Genomic DNA, 12654 nt, shown 5'->3' on the forward strand with positions numbered 1-12654 from the left:
TGAGAATATGGCGTAATGGACAGACCTGATGACTTTGTAGCTGCTGAACAAGGTTTGAGTATCAGAGTCTGCTCAAAATCCTGTGATTCTGGACACATTCCTTAATCTCCATGTAAATGAATTAACTGGTGCTCATGATAAGCGCCTTTGATGATGATTAAGTGAAAACATCAGCTCAAATTAAGCACTGGGAAGGCAAAAAGAGCTATGGGGATACACGTGTGCACTGTTCCTACTACGTATAACTAACACAGTTAGCAAGTGTGTCCCTTCCTCGGGCTCTTCAGTGGGAGAGCAGATTATCCTTTATGTGTGCAATTACCGAGGTTGTGTGTGAGGCCATCCCGTATATTTATTTAAACACCCTCTAGGTCGTGCCTACAAAAATGATTATATAAAATTATCTGAAAATAGGGCAATCGCCCCCAAAAAGGATAATCTGTTCTCTCACTTGAGAGCCTGAAGAAGGGACACGCTTGCTATTTGCGCTAGTGGAATTCTTGTGCCAACTATTATGCATTTGCAGAATTATCATTCTGCCCAAATCTACATCCTATTGGGACATCAAAGCAGAGCAAAGCACAAATGCACCACATATACCCTCAGTAAAAAAAAACACAGATCAAACACTTTGTGTTTTTAAGTTATATTAATGTAGGTATAGAGTACTGCTGACTAAAACGCTGCAGGGCTTTGTGAAAGGAACTGCTGAAGGCACATGGATTTAGATAGCTTGCTCCTGTCAGGCTTCCAACCAACGAATACAATTGCCACTAATGCGTGGATAAAGCTTCCAATCAATGTATAAAATTGAAGTAATGCTTGGGTAAACACAAATATGTAATATATGTCTTCTGTGTCATATTTTACAGGGCAGTGTAAAATGTGATGAGAAAGACAACAATTTCCAGGAAAAGCAAGGCATGCACAACGTTGAAGGTAAAAAAAGGTTGATGTCAGCTACAGTATTTATGTAAATTATTTGCCTTTCATTGTTTGAACAGTTCTGCATGCATCATGATATCTCTTTTCCTATACAGCCCCAACATCAGCAATATTTACGGATAAGGTGAAATTTGAATCAGACAGCCGCCTGCTTTCACGCACATTATCTCATTTGTAAGTATATGAAAGGGTAACTTACAACAGATGTATTTTTAGATATTCAGAATGTGAAAAGTGGCAAATGGTGATGCATATTTTACAGAGAGAATTACATTATACAACAAAATAATAATACAAAGCCATGCATATTGCCTGGTACTCCCTGTACCATTTGCTCCTGTCCCTATTGTGCTTTATTCTCAGTAGAGATGTAAACTGCATGGAATCTGGTGCTTTGATGCAAAAAACACACGTCTACACCTCTCACATGTTATGGATTTTGTCCTGTGTCTTTGTGATGTTACAATCTCTGCACCCTGTGCTCCAGGTTCCACGTATGTCGAAAAGATTCATGGGCGATCCCATGTTCCTTTACATTTCGATCATATATACATAAAGGGCTATCTGTTATTCTTTTTATTCAAACTGTAAGTTAAAATTGTAATTGATTAGTACCTTGATCTATAGACAGTTCTGTGGATCGATTTCTGATTTCTCTTCTATTTAAATTATTTTGCAAACGTATGTGCAAAGTTCACTGCTAAACCTAAATTGAAACTAGAAGCCTACACAGCATACTGTGGCACAAAGCTGCAATCAGAAACCAACATCACATGACTGCATTCAATAGACTCGGACCCCAAGAAAATCTTATAAAGCATCAGTTCATGGATGAAGTAGGAATGTCTGTGGCAGTGAAATGAGTTATCTGGGAGGTTATTCTGCAACTGAACAGTCGGTATGAGACTGGATTCCCACTGTGATGTCACAAACTGTTGGGATGAAAAGTTGGGGGCGCTGAGCTGTGGCGTAGCTAGCACTTTTGGTGCCAATGGAGGTCACTCAGTTCGCTGCCCGCTGTGGCCGAATGTAAGAGAAGGGGGGTTCTGGTGCTGGTAGTCCTTTTGTTTGCCACCTGGAATGGCCGTAAGTAAGGGGGGAAGCCGCCGCCCCCAAAACTCATTCCACCCGGGGTGGACCACCCCCCACAACCCCCCTTGATAAGCCACTGGCATTGAGCCGAATAGAGCCTTTGACTTGACAAGTGCTTGACAAATGTGTTGATGAGGAAACTTGTGTGAATCTCCTGAAACACTATGGCTCAGATTTACTGATTTTTAGCTCAAGCCAGAGCAATAACCAAAGCTGCATTGTGTCAAAATAAAAGATGTTACATAATATTTAGATAAGGCACATTCCCCCCATGCTGGACACTTGTGCCCACCAATATGTCAATCCACACATTGTTGGGCCACAGTGCAACGTTGTTTGCCTTCTTTAAAGCATAACTTCATGCTGGAAGTAGACTCTTCCTTCAATACCTTTCCTACTTGAATGTTTGCCGTAATATGCAGCATACATGCAAAGTTTGAAAAATAGAGGAAAATAAAAATTCTTCTCCAAGTTTTGCCTGCCTCAAGGAGGCTTACTTTTTTTTAATTTGTCCTCATTTGTGCGATCTTGTTGTGAAAAACAACAGGGTCGCCTCTTGCCATGGGCCCTTAGGAAGAGTTAGGAGACCAGGTCTTGATGCCATCAGATTACCATCTTTGTATGGGTTTATCCATTGCTGTCCCAGTCCCTACAAACCACATGTGGCTCTTGATCACATTTATTTAAATCATTGGACATCCCTTCCTGTCCTACCCTCTATAAGTGCCCCATAGACCCCAATACTTTGTACGTTTGCTTTCCCCTCTGAGACTATCTAAGTTCCGAAATGTATCTACTAACCTAACCCAATCTTCTACCTTAGGAAGAGAGGGAAGAACCCAATTTATAGAGATCTCACATCTGGCAATTAATATAAGTGTGAACAAAAGGTGTTTCTGGTTCCTCGTAAGGATAGTATTACATTCATTGATATCTAATATGCCAAAAATAATATTAAAAGTTCTTACCTTAAAAGGCGCTTTTAGACTTTCACCAGTAATCTTACCAATTTCACACCAATATATGTCTAAATGATGACACAAATGAAACATATGAATATCATTGGCCTCCCTCTCTCCACATCTTGGACAATTCTTGGTCACCTGGGAATTAATTTTTGATAGCCTTTCGAGGGTCCAGTAAGATCTGTGCAAAGTAAACAAATGATTTTTCCTAAGAGGTGTAGAAATTATAATGTGCAATAAAAAAGTGCAGGATACTTGCCCTGCTTCTTGCAAATCTTCAGCTGGAAAGAACTTCTTCCACTTTAGAACCGGAGTGTCGTTTTCTGTTTCCATCTTTTCCACCAAATGCCAGTACCACTTTGAGACTTCTTTCTTCCCAGAGACTTTATATAGTTCGTGGTCTAGAGACTCAACGTAGTCTGGCCATGACGCTTGCTCTTTAGCCCAGCTCGCCAACTGGTAGAATTTAAACCTAGATATTCCATTGTTTGTCATTTCCACTAACTCGTCCCATAGTTTTAGTTCACCAAGTTCCAGTAACTCTCCCACCGGGTAATTCCTGCTCTTTTCAGTGGCAGTGCTAAAGAGTCTCTCATAAATTCAGGGGTTCCAGGAGAGTTCCAAGGAGGCTTACATTTTTGACGAAAATCCCTGTCTATGAATGTCAGTAGATAGGAATTTGCATCAAAACCCTTGGGTGGTTGCATTTGAACAGCCATACGTGATGCAAAGTAGCGCAAAGTAGCACATAGCGCAATTTTGAATTACTTTAGGATACGTTCCCTTGAAAATTCTGGTTTGTGTTGGACAATATATCTCACTGTAACACTTTGCATCAGGTTTGTGTCAAAAAATGGATGCAAGGGCGGCACAAAGTGTTAGTAAATGTGGGCCTTAGTGCACCCAGTTTGATGCCTTAGATATGTACTCCTTGCAATGTAACTTCAATAGGATTCATACACTGGTGCAAGTGTTCAGTATACTCACATTTAAACAGGCAACTGCACTACAGGTAGCACTGCTTAATTTGTGTTGTTGATTGTGGGTGGATGACTTAGGCTTAATTTATATGATTTTGTATCAAACTTTAAGCTAGAGCAAGAGAGAGAGAGTCAGGAAAGGGAAAATAATGAGTAAGAGAATAATAACAAAGCACAAAAAAGAGAGTAAAAGGAAGGATGCAAAAAACTGTAAAAGTGAGATTAAGGGACATGCAGTGTATGATAGTAGATGAAGTACGCAAAGCAAGACAGCTTCCGTATTCGGCAACCCCAGCACTTGGCAGCTCTAGAGGTTCACTCTTAAGAATAACTTGAAGTCCATACTCTTTTTTTTTAACTAATCAAGCACTGGCGGGTAGATCTTTTCCAAATATACAAATGTAATAATCTCTCACAATGGACCTTTCTGTACATTGCATACAGTTTGAAAATTGGTCAGTACCTCTGGATAATTAAAGAAATTCAAATGTTTGAATGATTTTTGGTCACTTGTTTTTACAATACACGTCACACACTTTGTTATTATGTCAAAGCACAATGTAATTAGGCATTATAAATATGCATGTCTGTAGCAATATACCTCACTCTAGGGATGTTTGGTTACCTCATTAGTGAGGGCACTCAGCAGATAAAATATCATGACCTCATTCTCCTTGCGAGAATGAAGTAACAAAATGCCCGAGAAGCCACACAGTTTACCTTCACACAATGCCATCTTGACCTGTCTGATCTACATTTAAGTTGAATACGTGGTATGTGTTGAAAGGACAGACTATTCGAACCCTAACACTGGCAAAAAAATTTAAAATTGTTAAAAGTTGTTGAGTACACTCCTGCGAAGGTTTCTGGCAAAAAAAAAAAGAAAAATGTGTTAAATATCTCTCCCCCGGCCCCCAGGGCCCTCATAATCTTTCCAATACTGAAAGTTTACAGTTTCAGGTACAACTTGCTTTTGAAATGACCATCAACAAAGCACAAGGACAATTGCTGCAAGTGTGTGGACTAGATTTGGAGAATACGTGCTTCTCACATGGCAACTGTATGTGGCCAGCTCACGCGTCGGAAAACCTTCTGATTTATTCGTGTACGCACCAGACGGAAAAACAAAAAATACTGTGTACCCACAAGCACTCAACAGAATTAAAACAACACTTTAAAATGTTATCCATATTAAAATGAATAAGTTTCAATAAAAATGACACAATGTAAATTAAATGTTATCATAACAAGTTTCCTTAAATGTCCTTTCTTCTGAGATCGCAGCAACGCGCGATGGGTAAGCTAATGTTACATAAATTTGTAACACGCACATATACTCATGATTGTCCCAGCGCAATGCGTAGTGGGGTATGGAAAATGACAATCAGGCAAAAAAATATGTTTTTAAATTCCTTTTTAAAAGTTACTGGGTCTTGAATGATACGCAGGGCTAGAAGAAGGGCATTGTAATTAGCAGCAGCAGCTTTCACAGCAAAGGAACTACCCCCTAGCCTCTGATATTTTTTTTTTTTTTTTATAGAGCACATGGTTACACCACAGGTGTGTCCCCGTGCTGAGAAAGGCACTGATGTGACAGCTATCTGCATGGCCCACCGAGTTCCACAGACTAGCCTAGATATTACCTATATTATGTTTTTACGACCAGCCGGGTCTTGTGGAATCTACTTTCGCATGGTTCTGTTCTTAGGACCATCGGTAGGGTGCTTTACGTTTTTGCTGTGAGGTAACTGAAGGATCGGGCCCCCATTCTTGCTCTAAATATTCTCGTTACAGTCACCAGTGCCTTCCCATATATCTTAAACTCCACCCTGGGAGTTAGCAGTGGTTGAAGGTAGCATGGGTCTCTCTTTCATAGAATACGCTGAAAGAATACTGTGACAATTGTACATTGCCTTAAACACAACTCTCTTTTCCACTGGCAGCCAGTGCAGTACTGTCAGGGCTTTCTTCATGTTAGCTCTTCTCGAGAGGCTAAGTACCAGTTGAGCTGCCGCATTCTGCACCCTCTGTAGTTTGGATAGTTCTTTTTTTGTAGCGCCAAGATATAGTAGATTCCCGTAGTCCATATGGGAGGTTATCACGGCATGTCCTATGGTTTTCCTGGCATTAGGTGGCAAAAGATCAAGGACTTTCCTAAGGACTTTCATGGCCCGTAGCACTTGCCCGCTACCTTTTGAATCTGGCTGTTGAATGCCAGTTTGGAATCAAACCAAATTCCAAGGTTTTTTGCTTCTACTTTCGGGGTAGGTAGTTGGCCTAGTGATTCAGGCCACCAACCACACTGACGACGATATGGTTGGTGCCTTGCCTACAACCATTACCTCTGTTTTACTCCTGTTTAACTTGAAGCAATATTTCGACATCCAGTCGGCCACCTCTTCCATACATTTGGACCTCCTTGAAGCGAGGAACCTGGGCAAGGCGTAGGGACATGGATCGCAGGGCTCATGAAGGAATGTAAAAAGAGAAACGTCTCTGCAGATAGAGAGGTCTACACCCATGAAGAGCACGATGGGCCAAAACCAGTGATTTAAATTTGACTCTGTCCACCACGGGAGGCCAATGGAGAGATCGCAGCTGATGGTGAACACTGTTCCTTGTCGAGATGTCCATTAACAGTCTGGCTGCCGTATTCTGAACCACCTGTAGCTTTTTCAACAGGTAGCCCGGAATACCAGCAAAAAGGGCGTTGGCATAATCCAGTCGCTACAGAATCTGTGCACACGTAACCGTTTCCCTTGCCGCCTGAGATAGAAGAGGAAAGAATCTTCTGAGAGTTTTAAGAAGGCCGAAACATTAACCGCATCCGCGCTAGCGGAATTCTGCTCCTGCGCTGAGATATTCAAAAGCGCATGTTACGTGACGAGCTGGGCTCGTCGTCAGCGTGCGAGGAGGCTACGCCATGACGAGCCCAGCTCATCATGAGCGTGGAAGGGGTTAACCAGACAACTTTTTAATGTGTGTCGAGAAAGAGAGACTCTCATCAAACTATACCCTCAGATTTTTAACGGTGTCAATACAAATTCCATAGATAAGGCTAACATTTCATCCTACTGCACTAGGAGTATGATGCTGTGTTAAACTGAATAACCTACCTGTGCAATTGGTAGCAACACATTACTTGAACCAATGGTGATATGTTTAGATCTTGCCAAGATTTGTTTTGGAAGTTTGAAGCAGAAACACCGGGAGAAAGTCCACTCAGCTTGTTTTTGACCATTGTATTTCTTGCAGTATAAAATTAAATAATTCACTCATTTTATTTATCACAACATCGCTTATGTCACTTAATTCCAACTTTGAAAACATTTCCGTTAACATTTGGTATCCATCATCTTTCTCCCTTCTTTGCTATTCTGTAGCACGATTGAAGTGGACAAAAGGCATGTGGAACTTTACTACTTTGTTATGTTACTGTCCATTTCTTAAGCGCATATTCACCAAACTGTATCTTGGCTCTAGGTAACTGATCCACCTTCCACCCTACTGGTAAGCTTGTCTGAAAACCCTACTGGTAAGCTTGTCTGTAAAACTGTGTCTTCAGAGATTTCCTGAATCTAGTGAGATCAATAGTGGACCTAAGGTCCAGGGGCAGGCTATTCTGTACTCAAGGGATGATAACAGCAAACCTATGCCCTCCGATCCTTTGTTTTTTAAATGAGGGGATCACCAGGAAGTGATGGTGACTAGATCTTAGTGCTATAGTAGGGCAGTATTTTATGTTCCAAGATTTCACAAATGCAGGATAGTTCGGGTAGAGGGCCATAAAGACCATACAACATACTGTGAACATTATTCTCTGTTCAACAGGCAGCCATTGAAGGTCCATGGCCACCTGGCTGATGTGGCCATGCTTGGGCAGATTGTGTATCAGCCATTCAGCCTGAATTTGGATTAGCTGGAGCCTGTGCATCAAGACTTTGGGAAGACCCAGGTAAAGTGAATTGGCATAGTCAATTCTGGACATGACTAATGCGATTATTACTTGGGACAGAGCCTCTACTTTATGTGGAACATTCATGACAATGCATCCACATAAAGAAGTATGCTTTATGTACCTCGTTTCCACTTTCTATGTGTTGAATAGCAGAGAGGGAGATGATGTAAATATTAATTGGAACCTACAAGGTGAGGTTTACATGACAACCAAAACCGGTACCTTGGAACAACTGTTTGAAAAAAAGAGATATTTAATTAATTTGCCTTATAGCACTAGAGCCTAACAAACAGAGAGCTACCGCACCAGGAATGTTACGTAGAGCAATAAAAGCTGCAAATATAAGTTAATGCTCACAAGCGATGAACTAAACAAGTAAATTGCAAGGATAACAAGTAACAACCATGCCTGATGCCAAACTGAATTGTGTCTCACCAGAGCTAAATAGGATTTCAGCAATAGTTTTGCAAAAGTAATAATGCGCTCCCTACGCCTCTTCCTCTGCTGCATAAATACTACAAACAAGAAGAAAATCAGGTTAGTTGCATCACAACTGAAACAGAATAGTACGAAAATGCTGCTACGGTATGTAACTGTTACCACGGATTTTTTACAACGCATACCATTACCGCGCATACATTTACAACGCAAGTCATTTTACAACGCATACCTTTACAACGCAATACACTACAACGCACATACTATTAGAACGCATACCATTACATCGTAAGTATTATTATAGGTAAGTTTATCTTTTTTTAAAAACATTTTTTAGTGGTATTTGGTTATGGGGTACAGGGGTGTTTTTACGTTTTAGGGCTGGGTATGGGTTTTGGGGTACAGGGGTATTTTTAGGTTTTAGGGCTGGGTTTGGGTTTTGGGGTACAGGGGTATTTTTAGGTTTTAGGGCTGGGTATGGGTTTTGGGGTACAGGGGTATTTTTAGGTTTTAGGCCTGGGTATGGGTTTTGGGGTACAGGGGTATTTTTAGGTTTTAGGGCTGGGTTTGGGTTTTGGGGTACAGGGGTATTTTTAGGTTTTAGGGCTGGGTATGGGTTTTGGGGTACAGGGGTATTTTTAGGTTTTAGGGCTGGGTTTGGGTTTTGGGGTACAGGGGTATTTTTAGGTTTTAGGGCTGGGTTTGGGTTTTGGGGTACAGGGGTATTTTTAGGTTTAAGGGCTGGGTATGGGTTTTGGGGTACAGGGGTATTTTTAGGTTTTAGGGCTGGATTTGGGTTTTGGGGTACAGGGGTATTTTTAGGTTTTAGGGCTGGGTTTGCGTTTTGGGGTACAGGGGTATTTTTAGGTTTTAGGGCTGGGTATGGGTTTTGGGGTACAGGGGTATTTTTATGTTTTAGGGCTGGGTATGGGTTTTGGGGTACAGGGGTATTTTTAGGTTTTAGGGCTGGGTTTGGGTTTTGGGGTACAGGGGTATTTTTAGGTTATAGGGCTGGGTATGGGTTTTGGGGTACAGGGGTATTTTTAGGTTTTAGGGCTGGGTATGGGTTTTGGGGTACAGGGGTATTTTTAGGTTTTAGGGCTGCTTTGGGTTTTGAGGTACAGGGGTATTTTTAGGTTTTAGGGCTGGGTATGGGTTTTGGGGTACAGGGGTATTTTTAGGTTTTAGGGCTGGGTTTGGGTTTTGGGGTACAAGGGTATTTTTAGGTTTTAGGGCTGGGTTTGGGTTTTGGGGTACAGGGGTATTTTTAGGTTTTAGGGCTGGGTATGGGTTTTGGGGTACAGGGGTATTTTTAGGCTTTAGGGCTGGGTTTGGGTTTTGGGGTACAGGGGTATTTTTAGGTTTTAGGGCTGGGTTTGGGGTTTGGGGTACAGGTTTTTTTTTAATAAATATTTACAAATACTAAAATTAAAATTAATTTCATTAATATAATTATCAATAATTAAATAATTAAATAATGAATAATTAAATTAAATATTACAAAAATAATTATTTAAAATATATATTAATAATATATACTTACCTATACTTACGTTGTAATGGTATGCGTTGTAATAGTATGTGCGTTGGAGTGTATTGCGTTGTAAAGGTATCCGTTGTAAAATGACCTGCGTTGTAAAAAATCCGTTGTAATGGTATGCGTGCTAAAAGTACGCGTTGTAACATCATATATCCGCTGCTACATGTGGATGATTAGAAAGATTAAGAAACATGTTCACTGTTATAAGTATGTCCATGAAAAGCATCACTGCAAGAAGATGGAAGGGAGAACACTGTTTTTTCCTCTTCATTTTAACAACTTACCCTTAGCAAAGAGCACAAGAACCACTGGATAAAAAATTTTCAAAAAGAGATCAGAAATGCCCTCAGGGATTTTGTAGCAACTAATTCTCCAAGAGACAATGGTCTCCTGGGGAACTTTGTATATCTTCAGATTTTTATTCAAGACTGTTGTGTCATACTGTATTTCATGAGGAAGAAGCAAGGGGTGTCACCTTAATTGAATTCAGCAGAGCCTCAGCAGTTTTGATTCCAAAATCTGTCTGCAGTCAAATAAGATGCCAGAAATTTCAAATCCTTTTGTTAAATATCACAAATGTGAAGACTTAATAAAACGTGTTGCCCAACTGACATCAACACTTCATCCCCTGATGAACTGAAATCCCAGTTTTATTATGGTAAAATGCAAAGTATAAATGAGCACTTGAATTCACTTGAATACCACATGGAGGGAGTAAGATGGCAAAAATGTTTATGATCCCACCTCTCCCAGTCGGAGTAAAGGCCATTGGCAAAGTGGGACAGATTTAGCACTTGATCCAAATTTACAGATAAACAACCCATAGCATGAAATATTTTTGAGGGTCATGGATGACAGATTAATTACAGACCTTTTCCCAGTACAATGATGGACAAGGCAAATCTTCCACCACTTATCTTTCTGCTTGTTTTGACTTGTTCCTGATCACTGTAAGAAATAAGCCCTAGGTTTAATAAATCTAATCAATACAATTCAAATGAAAGGGATGTTATTATATGGGAATTATGTTTTATACACTCAATGTTGTCCCGCTCGTTCTAAAGGAGGGGTAATGTCACTATTCCACCATTTCAAACTATATGATTAAATTTGGATACATTTGAAGATGTCTTTGCAGACATAAACTTCTAGTTATGGTGGCACCAAAGGTCATAGGCTCCATCCCACCCAAGAATGTTAGACCAAGCCTTCAACTATTTCTTGCGATCAAGCCATTCTACTAGTATTTTTGTCAGGTGCACCTGATATTTTCCCAGTTCTTGGTCAGGGACTCCAATAAAATTAAGACCTGAATATTACAGAATCAGAATAGTATCTTAATATTAGAATGGAATGGGACCCTGGGTCCACAGCTGCATTGGTGCAAATGAAGGGGTGAGAACTCTTACAGATCCTTGTATGCAAGTGGAGTGTGAGCCTACCTGGACAAAGAACACTCAATGGACCGTAGTAGTCCAATAATCGAGCATAGTTCTGGCACAAGACCACCTAACACTCTAGTCTTAAGGAAACTCTGCTGCAGCGTTCATGTAGGTCTGATGTTGATGTAGCTTATGTAAGTACTGGGGTCAGGTGGTAAATTATTCAGTATTTTTCTGTCATTCATTTAAGCTACATCTTGTGCCAACCATGCTGATGCTATTTGATTGTCTTCATGCATTGCCGGGCCTCTTGGCAGCTATCTACCACACAAACACATTACTGACTAGAGCTGCTCTGACATGAACCTTAATATGGTATGCTGGATGATCCTGTTTCTTTCTCAGAGCAGGATCATCCTTAATTCACATGGGCAGAAAAGATGTTGGCTACCTTCTAATGGTAATCACAAAGACATGTGCCTCAAAGGGAATTGAAAAAATTGTTCAGTCTGCATTCACTGTGGAGTTCATGAATTGATATCCACTCACAGGGATTCAAATTTTTTCAAAAAACTCTTGTAGTTAAAAACTAAGCAGCAAACATGGTTCACTGATAGTGTAGTGTAGTTCCTATATTCCCAATATGCTCTGCGCATTGGAATAATATATCCTATAGATCTGACGTAGGACTTATGTCTACTAGTTCTCTATCGAATATACTAAACCTAATTGTGAGTGCCAGCAGGAAACACTGGAGCTGGATTCTCGCTGGGAGAAATGCAGCCTCTCGATCAGTGCATCAGCTGGAGGGTCGGCTCCCTTCGGCACTTACTGTAGCGAGCTGCGTCGGGCAAGTAGATTGTCGAACTGTGCCGAACCACCGTGTCTACCTAGAGCAAGTAAAGGAATATTTATACCTTGAAGGTGCCTAGTTTGACATAAAGTCGGGCATAATAACATCAGGAAAGAACCCCAAAGGGAATCGCAGTTCTTTGTAAAGTACATGAGTTCTTGGACAAATCAATATTCAAGCAAGGGGAGGTCCCTGACTGCTTAAGCCGATTTTCCAAGAAATCGTTGTGACGTTTTGGTACAAGTGGAAGTTGCCATGCCTGTATTTGGACTGCATGGGCTATGTCTAAATATGGGTATGATTTCTATGCCTATATTAGGGCAATGGGAATTGTACCTATATAAGGGCATGAATCGAGAAATTTTGCTTGAGTCCAAAATAAGTGTGGGCGTAGTTCGCGAAGTAGCGCTAAGCGAAGCTACGCGAAGTGCACTTCGCACTACGCGAACTTCACGTAGCACTACGCGAGCTGCGTAGAAGCATGTTCGCACTGTGCAAGAT

The 12654-nt window shown here is 40.8% G+C and overlaps 1 protein-coding gene across 1 annotated transcript in view; it reads left to right on the forward strand.

The window, feature by feature from the left end:
- Nucleotides 1–12654, forward strand: part of LOC147722739 (uncharacterized) — a 331420-nt gene that overhangs the window by 44738 nt on the left and 274028 nt on the right. The window contains exons 4-5 of the mRNA XM_086967370.1: nt 873–939; nt 1041–1119. Coding sequence (XP_086823496.1) covers nt 873–939; nt 1041–1119 — 146 coding nt within the window. The remainder of the gene's footprint in view (nt 1–872; nt 940–1040; nt 1120–12654) is intronic.

Source organism: Lissotriton vulgaris, chromosome 4_1 (assembly GCF_964263255.1).
Source record: "Lissotriton vulgaris chromosome 4_1, aLisVul1.2, whole genome shotgun sequence".
NCBI classification, from domain to species: Eukaryota; Metazoa; Chordata; class Amphibia; order Caudata; family Salamandridae; genus Lissotriton; species Lissotriton vulgaris.